The sequence below is a fragment of the Alligator mississippiensis genome, chromosome 2 (genome assembly GCF_030867095.1).
Source record: "Alligator mississippiensis isolate rAllMis1 chromosome 2, rAllMis1, whole genome shotgun sequence".
Classification (NCBI taxonomy): Eukaryota; Metazoa; Chordata; order Crocodylia; family Alligatoridae; genus Alligator; species Alligator mississippiensis.
The window spans coordinates 198,955,860-198,971,192 of NC_081825.1; the positions used below are offsets into that span (position 1 = coordinate 198,955,860).

General features: G+C 40.8%; 1 protein-coding gene and 1 long non-coding RNA gene across 4 annotated transcripts in view; one reads left to right on the plus strand and one right to left on the minus strand.

The window, feature by feature from the left end:
- Positions 1-4,508, plus strand: part of LOC109280492 (uncharacterized) — a 70,413-nt gene extending 65,905 nt beyond the window's left edge. The window contains exon 6 of the long non-coding RNA XR_002086830.2: positions 1,434-4,508. This is a non-coding gene — a long non-coding RNA (uncharacterized LOC109280492). The remainder of the gene's footprint in view (positions 1-1,433) is intronic.
- The window catches only part of IRAG1 (inositol 1,4,5-triphosphate receptor associated 1), a 115,053-nt gene that overhangs the window by 19,466 nt on the left and 80,254 nt on the right, over positions 1-15,333 (minus strand). For all 3 annotated transcript variants that reach the window (XR_009460035.1, XR_009460036.1, XM_019476745.2), the window contains 5 exons: positions 14,278-14,395; positions 10,189-10,219; positions 8,294-8,434; positions 1,615-1,746; positions 762-903 (listed from right to left, as the gene is read on the minus strand). Coding sequence is in view for 1 of the 3 variants with exons in the window: in XM_019476745.2 (XP_019332290.2) it covers positions 762-903; positions 1,615-1,746; positions 8,294-8,434; positions 10,189-10,219; positions 14,278-14,395 (564 nt within the window). In the remaining 2 variants the exon portion in view is untranslated. The remainder of the gene's footprint in view (positions 1-761; positions 904-1,614; positions 1,747-8,293; positions 8,435-10,188; positions 10,220-14,277; positions 14,396-15,333) is intronic.

Here is a 15,333-nt window from a genome sequence, read left to right on the forward strand (position 1 = left end):
ATTACAGGCTGGAACTCTGCCAGCCTGCAAGGGGAAACCCGCTGTTTCCTGTGTTTTTCCATGGTGAATGGAAAACCTGGATCCCTGCAGGATACTGCCAATCTGGGACAAATGCTGTCTCAGAGTCATGCAGCCTGAGACCGGGACTTGATGTTCCCATTTTGGGACAGTCCCACTCAATTAGGGACAGGCTTCCCAAGGGGGGCCAGGGCCCTTGGGCCCCCATGTACTCAGCACCTATGCCCTGAGAGAAGCCTAAAGAGAGCAGCTGTGAGCAGGACAGTTTTCCTTTGATTCCACTTGTGCTCCATATGTCAGGATTTTATTTACATGAATATGCAGAATAGCATGCCAGGATGCTGGTCACATTACCAATTTCTCCTCCTAACTGGAATAATCTTCAGCACCCAAAATTTTGGCTTACTGCTCAAGTCAAAAGCAGTAATAATCCCTGTGTGCACATGTACCAGAAATGGATTACATGTGAACAATCATTTTGAGAACAACTGCAGGCAGATAAAATAGGTCTTGTTCACTATATATGAAAAATAAAAAAAAGAGATGCTCTTAAAATAGAGTAATTAATCAGGCCTGAAACTTCCAACAAATAAATGTATGCAAGTCTTTGTTCATATATAACTTGTAAAATCTGCTTATGTACCTGAGCTGATTTCAGGTACCTGATTTGCAAGATGACCAAGACTACCACACCTCTGATTAATGGCAAGATTAACCCTTGGACTTTAAAGTGCTCTTATTACCTGATGAGCTGTAACTTCTACTAGAATTCTGATTGGCAAGTTTTTTATACTCCATTAATTCAGCGTGATCTTTTTCATATGTTCTCTTCAAATTCTCCACATACTGCATCATGACTTCTGTGGCCTTTGACATGCGTTTCTCCTAAAGTGGGAGAGACAAAAACCAAACAAGCGACTTCTATGGTAATTAAATAATTGTTCATTTCTATCTGCCAAGCTTTACCAGGGCCAAGTCTGGAATAGATGTCCAAAAAAGGAATCTTGGTACCTTTCATGACTGGCAATTTTATACGTGACATATGCATGTACATGTTTTCTAACAACGGCCATGCATATGTCTTATCCTATGCAATGCTTTGTCTTATCCTATCATATTTATGCTTACAGAAACTGTTACTGCAGTTCCTGTTTGGAGCATGTATTGTGCATGTGCATTTTAAACATTTGACTGGTTCTGCGGTTAATCTGGTTTTCCATTCAAATACTGTGAAACAATAATTATATTAAATTATCTAGCTATATATGAATAGGTATAAATTTCATATTATACAAATGTTTGTAGCTTTCAAATATAGCTTTCAAATCTGCATGAATTTTATTACTTGAATGTGCCATTGTGAAGGCAACTGCATGTTATTTGATGTTAACTGCTTTAAATCTGTCAATTCACAGAATTCACAGGAGTAATATAAACTGCAGCAAGTGGAAGTAAATCCAAGGCATGATGAGGTACATAGTATGGTGACACACAAACCCGTGCCAGGAACCTTCTGACTTTTCTGAATATCTAACAAATGTCATTGCTAAATAATAGAAGCCAGAGTATCCAGGAGACATTTTAAAATATTTTTACCTGACGAACAGCTCCAACCATTTCGGCACGGCTAGACAGTCGAGCAGCTAAACGATGCAGTACAGCAATATCCTCTAACAGCTTCTGGTAAGCTTCCCTGTGCTCATAGTGATGCCATAAGGCAGCTGAAGACTGAAATGAGAGAATGTACATCAACCTGTGACTTGAAATTTTTAGGGGCAAATACACAGAACATACACATTTGCAATACTGTTCCAACTGAGGCCTATCAACAACTTTAAAGAAAATATACCCCATATCGCAATTAGTATTCACCAACTCTTTCCAAAATATACAGATCACTTGATCTTGCTAGTCTAGTAGGTAGGCATCAATAAACTTTTCACTTCTAATTTAATTTACTTAAAAAAAACACCCCTATCACTGTTAACTTCGCTTTAACTCAGAAGGAAAAGAGCAATAATAACTAGTATGACATTAGTATGGCCTAAAAAAAAATTACTATTCCACAGATAGGTTTGGAGTTGGATCAGAAATACTAGTATTTATTCGTTAATTATGACTGAACTGAACTCACTTTGCTAAGCCTGACTCCAAATGAGAAAATCAGGTAATGCACATGACTTCTACGTGGTTATTCACACACTTTAAGTCAAGTACTCTTTATGTGTTTTTTGGAACTGGGGCCTTTGTGAAAGGCTGTTTTCTGTATTAGTACAGTTATTTATGATAACCTTTAATTCTTTGTAAACATTGTTTACATGAGAATGACCCTATACCCTCATGCTGCAGAGCTGCTAAAATCTTGACCCAGACTTTGTGATGTTAGATACCAACCTCTTTGGATAGAGCAGGATATAAATCTAAACAGAAACAACAACAACAACAACAACAATTCCTATGTACTATGTTGCTAGCATGTTCAAACAGTACAAGACTGCAGGCCAATGGAAGACACTCTGAATGAGAAATAAACAAGCCCCTGCGATTCAGATTTTATTTATAGTTTATCATTTGTTTATTTATTTAAAGTTGGAAAAAAACACCTAAACTATTCCTTCTAGCGAACCATTTACCGTACAGGCAGTCCTCGGACTTACGACACAATTGGTTCCTGAAAACCGCATCTTAAGTCAAAACGTCGTAACTTTGAACCAATTTTCTTATATGAAACAATGTTATGAATGGGGGATTGGCTCCTGAACCAAGGCCCAATACCTTGTTTTCACCAAAAATACCCCAGAATTTTGTATTCGATCAATTATAGATGAGTAATATAGCTACATTAATGTATTTATATTGTAAATAGCAATCATATTGATTTGGAAGGACTTCTTTGAGGTGACTTTGCTGGACTTTTTGAAAGGCTCTTGGACTTTTTGAAGGGTCCTTGGCTGGAGTCTTCTCAGGAGTCTTGGCTGCAGGTTTTTCTGGAGTCTTGTCTGCTTTCTTAAAGAAAGTGTCCGAGGAAGTTTGGACAGAGGTTCTCTAGGGAGATGAGCAACGCAGCGAACTTGTTCGCTGGCATGGTGTCACATCGGATCAAGCGTTGTAAAGTCGAAACTGACGTCATAAAGTTGAAACAGGGTGTCAATTTATAAACTTTGTAAGTGCGGAACATTGTAACTCGAAAAATTGTAACTAGAGGACTGCCTGTATTGCCCAACCCAACCATTCAACTATGATGGGTCAGGCCCACAAGAATCTTGAGACTGAAGAATGAGATTAAAAAAAAAAAATAAAAAAATAACTCCTGACTTTTTAAGTCATAGTCTGGCCTTTAAGATACTAGGTTACATTTAAGTCAATTTTTCAAAATTCTCTCTGGAATGATCTAGACCAGTGGTGCTCAAGTTTTTGGCCCTACAAGCCAGATGAGTTTCGCAAGGCCTATGTGCTGGCTGAATTGGGCCCTGGCACCACTCCCTCCCCATCCTGTTTGCTTTGAAATTGGGTCCTGGGGCCCAGTGCTACCCCCTCCCACCTCCTATGCCCTGGGATTGGGTCCATGAGGCCCAGCACCGCTGCCTCCCACCCCCCGCCCCATGTGCTGTGATTGGGCTTTGGGTGCCCAACACCACCCCTTCTGCCAGCATTGGGTCCTGGGTCCCAGCACCACCGCCTCCCATCTCTGTGCACTGGGGTTGGGTCCCAGGGGCCAGTCACCACCCCTGCCTGTGCCCTATACACTGGGATTGGGCCCTGGGGCTTGGCAATACCCTCACCTGACCCTGCACGCTGGGATTGGGCACCTGATCCAGTGCTCAATCAAGGCCTGGGGCTTTCCACAGTCTGGAGATTTAGTATCACCACTTTTGCATGGTCACATTTCCAGACCTCTAGGGAGCCCTGTGGGCCCCCTGATCTAGACATAAAAGTTTGCAATTTTCTAAAATGAAAACTGAGATTCTTATACATTCAGTTGTCTCTGGCAGCTGGGGTTTCAGCTATCACAAGGCACATGGACATCATCAGGGTTAGCCATATTATGATGAAGGCAGACACTATGGATCTGTTCGTACAGAAATGAATTGGTAACTTCCTACCAGTTCAACAGCCGCAGGGTAGGCCCTCGTGTGCAATGCAGGAACTCTCAGATAGGTTAGTCACTTATTAATTGGCTTCCTTGTGTGATGTGCTTATGGTAAAATGCTAATATCTTAAAATTACAACTTGTGCACTATCTCAGGTTGAATATTATTTTCTTGGTTTATGAGCCAAATTGTGCCCAATGATGTGGGGTGAGGATGGAAAAGTTAGCTGCCTTTCTTCTATGGTAACACTATTCTTAGTGTCTTTCTCTAATAAGTGATTTTAAACCAAAATGTGTGTTAATACAGCTGACTAATAGATTGCATTTTAACATGCCCTAATACCAGCTAAAAATGTGAATGTATACAAAAGATTATTATAAATAAAGAAATGAAATTTAAGAGGTCATCTTTCCTTACTTACAGCTCTCTAAACACCCAAGAATAGGGAAGGAACAGCAAGATGTCCCCAATGTTTTAAGTACATATAATCTTTAAATTCAGTTTTGATATTCCAGTGAAAAAAATGTAAACACAGTCCTTGCTTAACTGTATCCTTCCATTTTGTAAGTTTGCCATGCTTGAAAAGCAAAATGAATGAATCTTGTCCTATGACCTTTTAATAATTTATCAAGGCCATATCAGCACCTTATTCTAACATAGCCATTGATGTAATATAGGTGGTATTATAACCAGCATTATAGTTCTTGGATCTCTTGTTGCACAAAAAGGGCAGTATATTGTAAACTAAAACATTTCAAAACTATTTAGTATTTCTATTACATAATCCCAAGAGAGTTGTAAGAGCTACACAAGAAAGGTGGCTGTTGATTGCTGACAAAGGTTTCAATCAAAGGCAGAGAGAACAGCCATCATGAAAGTTATGTGAGAAACAAGGAAGTTTCCCTGGCTGATCTTATATTTTTACCAAGTGACCACTTGTACCTCTCCTTTGAAAGCTTAACATTTTTCTTTCCTTGACTCTTTCTAATACCACCAAATAGGGCTTTTACTTTAAGCCATAAGCTTCAAGACTCATAGAATCATAGAAGTAGGGTCGGAAGGGACCTTGTAGATCTTCAAGTCCAATCCCCTGCCTGAGCAGGAAGAAAAATGGGCTCAAATGACCCCAGCCAGGTAGACATCAAGACTTTTCTTAAAGACCCCCAGGGTAGGAGCCAGCACCACTTTCCTTGGAAGTTGGTTCCAGATCCTAGCCGCCCTAACTGTGAAGTAGTTCCTACGGATGTCTAATCTAAACCTACTCTCCAACAACTTGTGGCCATTATTCCTTGTTATCCCGGGGGGCGCTAGGGGAAACAAGGTCTCCCCCAAACCCTTCTGGTCCCCCCTAGTGAGTTTATAGATGGTCACCAGGTCCCCCCTCAGCCTTCTCTTGTGAAGGATGAACAGGTTCAGGTCCCGTAGCCTCTCATTGTAGGGTGTGCCCTGCTGTCCCCGGATCATGGTGTGGCCCTCCTCTGGACCCTCTCAATGTTGTCCACATCCCTCTTGAAGGGGGGAAGTGTCACAGGATGGGGTCCTACAGGGGATGGGGTCCTGCTGTGATCTCCCAAGGCCCCTTACCGTGCCAAGTTGGCCCAATGGGCACCCTCGATTCTTGCCCGCCACGTCTTTGATGGAAAATATATATAGTACGGAGGCTGCCTTTACGTCCTCTTGGACACAGTTTGCTGTACTCTCTGACCCCATGGGCTCCTGGACCCCTTGTGGGTCCTGTTTTGCAATGTGTGTTTCGGGGCACCCTAGCCTTACGGGCTATGTGTGGCTCCACCCACCCTTTTACCATGCCCCAAGCCTCGCAGATGGAACTGATGTTATTTGGTCTGGGCCTTGTTATAATTTGGCCCCCTTGTTCTCTCTGGGCTCTCCACCGCCCTGTCTCGCTTGGCACCTCACTGGCGCTTGGGCTGTCTGCCGCCATGTCTCGCTCTGTGCCCTGCAAAGTGCTGTGCCCTCTCTGGCACTGGGGTTGGTGCACCCCAAATGTTGCACCCTCTCTGGTGCTGGGGTCCCCACGCTGCCGTGGGTCCCCTATGAGGCCTCCTCCATCCCCTGATAGCCTCACCCCAGTTTTATACAACAATAAACAAAACGCAAGCCCCTGGGCTGTAACATAAATTCAAGCCACTCGGCTATAACCTCAGACAAACCCTACCGGGGAATGCTCCATCTCTTAACAGTATTGGAAGCTGCTCCTGCAGACAGGTCTCTCCCGTTTGCTTGCTCTGGGAGAGCTCCTTCCCCCTTGGCTGCTGACAGAGAACTGCCCTCTCTGGGCCTGGTCGGTCCTGGGGTTTATATGGGCCCAGAGCCTTGCCCCTTCCGGTCAGCTGACCATGTACAGGTGCAGACTAATTTACCCTCTGGCTTGTTGCCCTGGCAACCTGTACCTGGGCTTCTGTCTCTCTCTCTCTGGGCCTCTTCCCAGGCAGCCTCCATCCCTCCAGGAGCAGGGCACCTTTGTGCCCTGCGACAAGATCTTGAACTTTTTTCAACATCTTATATAAATTGTCTAATTAGGTTCGTTACTGAGTGACAAGAAAGTCCAACCCTTTCTCAACAAATTTACTGTTCTGAAGAGTGGTGGTGAAGAGTAAGTTGGAAGGGACCTCAAGGAGGTGATCTAGTACACTCCCTGTTCAAGGCAGAATCATCCCTATCTAACCCATCATAGATAAGCTATTCTTAAAAACTTATGAAAAACTTATGAAAAACTCTCTCAAACAGGCACAGTTGATTCAACAAGGCACAGCTGTTGAACATACTCCAGAGATCCAAAGAAAAGGACTATGCCTCTCTGCTGCAGAAGAAGGCAAAAACTCTCACAGTTCATGCCAATCTGATTGTGGGTTATTTTCTTTTGATTGATTGATTGATTGATTGAAAGAGCAAGACCCTGTAGCCAGAAACCTGTGGGCTTTTTAAGAAGGGGCACTGGCACACCCCTGTCAAACTTCCTAGCCTTGGCTGCAGCCAATGCCCAATGCTTCCAAGGAAGACAAAAGAAAACCTTGACACCTGTAGCAACAGGAGAGGAAAATATTCTTTCCTGTCCCCATGTGGTGACCTACGAGCCCAGAAACAAGGGAAAACTAGACATCCTCTGATCTACACCACAACCTACAGATCACAAACACAACTCAGCTCCCTTTAACATCTCCCTATCCCTTCTGCAAACTTGTCCCAGCACCCTTGGAGGAGAGGAGGCAAACTCTTCCTGTTAGACTGACTCACTTGTATAGAAAAGCATATGTGCATATATTGCACCTTCTGACAGACTGGCACAATAGCTGTCTTCCCCCTCCCCCTTGCCAACTCCCCAGTGATGAGCTTCAGATGATTGCATTTCAATTGAACATAACCTTGCTCCAGGTAATAAAGCCCAGGCATCCTTCTCTGATTTTGACCGGTAATATTGTTATGGTGAAATTATGGTGAAAGGGAGCAAAACCAATGTTTCTGAATAAAATTCACACCTAGTGTTAGTGAGTGTAATTGCACTGATGTTGGTGAGGTCTTATCAGTGTCACTGAGGGCCCATACATGACATGTTCACATTTGTGTCACTTACATTGTTTTTGTACACTGATATAGTGAGACAGATAAGCTGCTGTCCTAGGATAGCTACATGGAATAGCCTGCTATTATAGCCAGGGCTGTCCCTAGGTAGGGGTAAATCAGGGCGACTACCTCAGGCCCCGCGCTTTGTGGGGCCCTGCGGAGCCGGGCGGAGCAGCATGGCAACTCCATGCTGCTGCCAGCTTCACATCCGGCCACTTGGCACCCTCTCTCTCCGCCACCAAATCTGCTGCTGGCTTCCTCGTATCTGGGGGTGGGCCCCGCACAGGCTGATTTGCCCTGGGCCTCGCACCCTGCTCGATGTCATCTCTGATTATAGCACCCTGTCATTAAGTAGGAAGCTAACTGTTCAAATTGCTACTTTTGGACACACTGTAGACACACAACATGTAAAGCAGTACAGCTTACCACAGTTTCTCCTAGGGCATTTTTACATTGAATGCAAGCAAATTACACAGGTCTAGCAATGTACATCTTACCTCTGCTCATTCTTTACACCAACATTAAGGCTGATTACATTATAAATATGTTGTGCTTCTATTCCTTGAGAAAGAGAAAGAGGGGAATTTATTTTATCTTCTTACCGTAATAGCTGCTTTAAAGTTTTCCAGTTCCTTCTCAGTGTCCTCCTCAGTAAGATTCCTCTCTCTCTCTGCCTGATTAATTCTGGATTCCAAGGTGTAGCTATCATTTCTAAAAGCCAAGGAAAGTTGTACAAATACATTCTGTTGGGTGTAAAAGAAACAGCATTTGTAGATGTGCCTGTATTATATAAGCTTTAATTCTTGCAAAAATATTACCAAAAGTTGTTTGCCTGATCTTAGTAGGTACTCGTACCCGAGTAAGGACTGTAGTATCAGGCTGAAAATACCATAAAATGAGAGTATTACCTGCAAAGGTTATCTTTTCACTTATTCTTTTAGATTAGTTATAATAAATGTGATGGTTTTTCTCATTTCCTGAGAATTTTTTGAAATTTCATGACATAGCATGACATACACAATGAAGAAAGCCAGCCGAAAGTATCAGAGTCACAATAGGTCTATACTATATCGCTGGACTTTCCCCAAGTGTCCCCAAGGTCTTTTAACAGACAGTGTGCAAAGGAAATCCAGAAATGAACTCATCATTTACTGGAAATACTTTACCCAAGACAAATGCCATCAACAGCAGCCACTAAAAATGATTTACTGGTACACTTTATTCTGTTGAACCAGTGTTTGAATATTATTTTCCATTCAATATATTAATACTTGTTACAAGTTTAAATTATTTAATTCACATTTTAAAAAATTACTCTCAATTTCTGATCCCTAAATTTTAGGTACGCTAGGGCTGATACTCAGAAGTATTAAGTAGCAACTCCATTTCCACTTGATTAGTTATAAGCCACTAGTAGTAGAGCTGTGTAAATAAGTTATTTTCACTTTATCAGCAGTTCCAGAAAATTATTTCTGGTTGACATGAAATGAAATTTTTCAGTTTTTGGGGTGGAAAGGCTAATGAAAAAAAAATTTGGACTGGAAACAAAACAATTAACCCCAAATCAATCAATCAATCATGATTGAGTTTGAGTGTTTTACTAATTTTAAATAAAAACAAAAATAAATTTAAAATTAAACGTATTAAAAAACTCATATTGAAATAACTTAATTTACAAATACCAATACCAAACATTTTTTTCAGAGCATTTTTAAGGTTTTTTTTAACCAGAACAATTGCTAAGATTAATACAAATTAATTGAATGCTATAGTTGATCTAAAACTATCTTTTTCTTCTTCTTCAAAAAAGGTTTCAGGCAAAATATTTCCCCCATTATAATAAGCAGTCTAAAATTTAGGCTTGTGTTATCCCAATGTATCCATCTTATGTTTGGGGGTATTCATGTTTGCAGCCGTACATACATGTAAAGATACATGTGCCCAGTTTTCAGGCCACTGAGGCCCATGGGAGCAGTGGAGGCAGGGCTCCACTGTTTCTTTAACCTCAGCACCATAAGGAGGTGATGAGGTCAGCACCATGTTCCAACTTAGTACATATACAACTGGTAAATTATTCTGTAACAGACCAGAGATCCTCCCAGTTCAATAAAGCAACTATATGTTAAAAAGGATGCAATGCAACATAGCATAGAAAACATAGTACTACCATGATAAAAAATTAATTTTATATATATAAAATGGAATGTAGAATTAAGAACACAACCGGAATTATAGATAGCTATGAAGTTTTCATGACAAATTCAAATTTGAAAGAAGACATAGGCTTTTAACTGTAATGTCAATCAATCATTGGAGCAATTTACCAAAGGATGTGATTAATTCTTTGTCGCTTGAAATTTTAAAATCAGGACAGACTGTTTTCTATAATTTCTTGTTCAGCCAAAAGTTACATCATGTTATGCAAGAGGCCAGAACAGATAATTATAAAGGTACCTTTTGTGGCTTTAAAAATCTGTGAGTTTAGCAACAGACTTACCTCAACTTCTTTTTCAGTAAGTGCAGGGGGGCTGTAACAAAAACATAGCATTTAGTACATTTATCAAAATGATATTTTTGTTAAAATTAAACTAAGATTGCTTTAAAATTCAGTACAGTGTTACATATGACTCAAAAATGTGTAGTGGTGGCATATTGAGGAACCATGAATATGTAAGGAAAAAACAAGGGAGAAGCTTTTGAGATTGGTAACAGCTGAATGTGTTGGGATCAGTACCAGTCTTCAGTGCCTATATAGGACTCAGATGACACGATGAGGAAAGCATGAAAGTCTATATAGATAGGCAAATCAAATTAATATAGAGACTGATGCACATAAAGTATTCCAGGTCTTATTGTTACTGCACTGGTAGTTGGCAGTAGCAAAGAAATTGTACTGCGATCATTGACTATTCTTATGAATTTCACTTGCAGCTGAACAAGAAAATGAACCCATGCTGGTTTTAGACCTAACCTGGAACCAAAAGCCTAGTAGCGTTTTCTGATCTGAAGAATTTCAAAATTTGAAGTCCTCTTCCTACCCTCATTCCTTTGGATTTTAGTTTGGAGGTTCTGGTTTTGATCCATCCCCTAAAATGTATGTTCAGGAAGATGTCATTGGTAAACAGGACCCACATCCCTTATGTAAGAGAACAAAATAGACAATGTCTGAAAGGAGTACCAGTACTAGTTTTACTTACATCATGGCTAATGATGAAAGAAGTGATTAGCATGCCTGTTGTGCATTTTATGGGTAAAACACACTGCCCAGCAGGTTGGATTATTATTCTCATTTTGGGTGAAATGTTAATCCCAAACAGGACAGTTTAGAATGTCTGATATTTTTGGAAAGGGTGGGGTAGCATTCGTATGTAGAGCGGAAGAGACCAATATGTCTTATCATATGGGAAAGAAATAGTTCTTGCTAGAGTAGTCTTATTACTAATTGATTACTAATTGTTATTCTAAGCAGATGTCTGCTGCTTGGCAAGTTCAGTGTTTGATATGCTCCAGGTTATATTTTAATAATGTTCATTTATTGTTCTGTCACTCGACTTTTGTATGCAAAGTAAAGGCCTTTTCATTTCCTGTATTGGTGTAGAGCTGACTTCTCTTTTTTTTTCCAAAATAAGGTGAGTACTATGTAAGCATCTGCCAGTGTTATAGGACAGTACAACAAAACAAAATGAATAATGATAAAATGACCAGGAAATAGCACTTCCTTCATTTGGGCTGGGAGACTCTAACACATGTACAATAAGGGTGCAAAGGTCATTTCTGCATTCATTCAATGGCCTGGATGTACTTTCTGGTAGAAGACTGTTTTTATGAAAGCTGAAGTTCCCCTTGCTAGGTATTTACCAGGTATGCAAAGTCAGTTATTTTGTTCTAAGGTACTAAATTGCTTTTGTCTTTATTACCTAACTGAATATAAATAAATAAGAGTCTCTTGCAGCTGCAACTGCATCACTTGCTAAATAAAAGATTCACTTATATGAAGCTTGAACACAGTGCATGTTTCGTGATCAGTACCACATGCACACACAAACTGTACATAAATACATATATACACATATAACATGGATTGTTACACATAATTACACAGCAATTACATGTATGGTACAAAGATGTCTTATGGTACAGATGTACTGTTGCTAAAAATCACTGTAGCTTATGCAAAAACTTCTGTTAGGTCAAATTCATCCTTGGTGCACCCCCACATGAACCAGGATGAAACTGGTTCTTTGAGTAGTCTAACTGGGATGGAGAGTGTTTGTAATTATTTTAGAACAGTTAGGACAACTGGCTTGATGCTGCTGGCTCACTGTGTGATTTTGGACAAGTCTGCCCTGCACCAGTGGCGTAATGACGTTGGGGGGGGGGGGGGGGGGAGAGAGACACAGTGGCTGGAAAAGCCAGGGGGCCTCCTGCATTTTGTGTGTGGCCCACCTGCCCGCCCAGCGAGTTGTGGTGTTCTTTGGCCTTTCTGCCACTGCCCTGCACTATGCCTCTGCCTACCTCTCTGTATAAGAGAGATGATTCTTACTCAATTTGTATAAAATGTATATAAATAACTTTGAGATTCGGTTGGTTAATCCACTAGATATCATTATTTGTTCAGTGTCTAAAGAGTACAGTAGTACAAAACATGTATTCCTGTACAGCTGTTGCCTATTGAACAAGCCATGTAGTGACCATGTAGTGAATGAACATTTCACAAGACCCTTTGCTTCACTGGGTGTACATACTGTTTAGGACACATAATTTTAGTGAGATAGTTTCAGATTATAGATTTTTTTTTAAACTAAACAAAAACCCCTCTGTTAAAATCACAGCATATAAAAAAAGCACGTCAAGATTGGGTGGCAAAGAGCACAAGAAATGAACAAAAACTCATTTTAAGAAAAACTATAGACAAATCTCTCCCAAGGGTGGTCTCAGTCCCCTTGGTTCTGCCTTAGAACAGGCGGATGGACCACATGGTTTTCTGAGGCCTCTTTCAGCCCTAAGTTTCTATAGTTAGTTTTTTCCTAGAGCACTGTATGTGGTAGACACGCTCCTTCTGCTTTAGAGGGAAGAGCAGGGCAGCCATGGCCTGAAGTGGGAAGACAAGGGAGAGACTCCAGACCTGTGTGGCAGAGGTACAGGATCTCTGTGTCAAGAGCTCTGGACACTCGCATACTCCTTGAGATTTGTGGATTTTGTGGACAGGCCTTGCAGGCAATCTGCACACTGGCAAACTCCAGTGCCTGGAGCAATTATTAAGAGGAAAGGGAAAAGTTGCATAGGGGATCTCTGCAGAATTTTCCTTGCCCAGATTTTACCAGGGCAAGAGCAATCTGATCTGACAATATTACTTCTATCAAAAAATTAACATTTCCAGTACTTGTTTATGTCTGTTGCTTCAAGTGTGTGTGTGTGTGGGGGGGGGGGGGGGGAGGGAACCATGAGAGTTAACAGATCTGTGTACAATCTGCATAAGGAACATATCTGTAGGTTTCAAATCATGTTTATAAGACATTCACAGATTTATACATTTGAAATTATTCTTTAAAAAGGTGTTCTCTGTGTTTGTATTTCTGAAAGTTGGAGCGCTATACTTTTTAAAAATACTGCAGTATAAATAAGATACAGCTGCAGATCCTCTTTCCAACAATAGTAATACAGAAAACTCTAGGTACAGATCTCATACATGTGCAGAATTGCTCAACGGTACTTTGATGGAAGCAATTAGCATATTTTTAGCAGATGCTGTCCTCATTCACCTATTAAGGCAGTGCTTCTCAGCCAGGGTACCACGGCACACTGCGGTGCCATGAGTTGCTTTTAAAGATGCCACATAATTTTAGCACTCTTAGTTGTGCAAACACCTACACATGATCCATAAGATCAATTCAAAGAGCGCATTCAGATGAGTGCATACATGTGTTTCCCTGGGGACAAATAGCAGCCACTTGTCCCCAGGGAACGCCTCTGCATGTGTGCTCTGGCGCATGGAAAATTGCCCTGTGTGAGGTAGGGAAGGCCGGGGCAAGCACCTGGGTTGGCTCCAACAGCGTTACTGGAGGCATCCTGGAACTGCAATGGTGGTGACTTGGGCACAATGGAGCCTGGCCAGCAACCGGAGCATGGCTCTTACCAGTGAGGCTGTGGTTTTGGGTGGTGCATTCTGCAACCACATGCACCACCCCGCTTTTTTTTTTTTAAATCATTTTTTTAAGATACTGGTGTATCTGGTATCCTGGTACCAGATACATGTACAGATCATGCAGTCCTGGTATGCTCTGTACTGCAAATATGCAGTGTGGAGAACCTTTTGACATGCATCATGAGCATTTTAAAGTGCTTCAAAAGCACATACATGCTTGTCTGGCTGCACCAGGGATTTCAAATAGGAATCTATAGTGTCAAAAACCTTTCTGAAATGTTGTGGTCTTTCTAAATTCCTTCTAATAAAAGAACTGGTCTATTATTTTTTCATAGTAAAAATGAGTGAGAGCTAAGAGCTGGCATTTTTCAAGGGGTACCATGAGTCTAATGAGGGGTGCCTCAAGAATACAAAGATTGAGAATGACTATAATAGATTTACCTTCCTGGAAGAGATTTATGCACACGGAGTTTTCGCAGCAGGGTATCAGGAATGCTAGGCATGACATCAGAGCTATTCTTTGCATCTTCCTCAGTTGGGGAAGGTACAGGTGAAGAGCCTAAGGGGAATTCCACAAAAAAAATAATCTTTTTACCATTAAGTTGCTTTCAAAAGTCATATGATAATTAGGAAACCAGTGACCCTGGGCAAATGGAATGTAATTTTCAGAACTGTTCAATATTGACCTAACTCTGCTCTTATTTAAGACAATGGAAGTTTTACCACTGCTTCCACTGATAGCAGTTGGGCTTATACTGAGCACTTTTGAAAATCCTGCTTTTAGTCTCTGCAGCTTGAAATGGGCACTGCCTTTGTCCCATATACTTATTTATCATCAATTTCATAATTATAATATTTATTATACTCATATATGCAAAAATAATGATTCCAAACATTAATCTGTCTAGTGAAAGGAATGAAATAATGAATATTTTGGTAGGTCACAGAACCTCTGAATGCACATGGAACAGGGATTCTTTTCCAATAAGTACTCTAGAAATGCACAAATTGAACAAGAATAGGTAGACTACTGTACACTGAACCCGATCTTTTACCTTCTAGTTTTAACAGTAATATCAGTTTGGAATTTTTTCAGTTATGTTTTGTATTTTGTTCCAATGGGGGTCAACTTTACTGTCATTTATCAAATGTTTTGTTCAAGGCTGCTGACATAAACAAAGTCACCATAACCTATAGCTTCACTCTTCCTTTCCCCCAAAAGCCTGATGGATATATTATAGCCACCTCTTTTGACCTCCAAGTTCATTCAGTGCAACTTGGAAGAGTGACACTGAATTGTGGCCATATATTTTCAATTTCTTCACTAGGACCAAGACATGACTTTAAGTGCATTTCAATATATTATTGTGCTGAAATAGTGGTCACATGATTTCCTAATACCAGGAACCCTCTACTGTCTCCCTCACCAAGGTCTACGAAAAGCAAACATCATGATTCTAACACTGATTTCTGACTACCTTGATGGTAATAACTGCA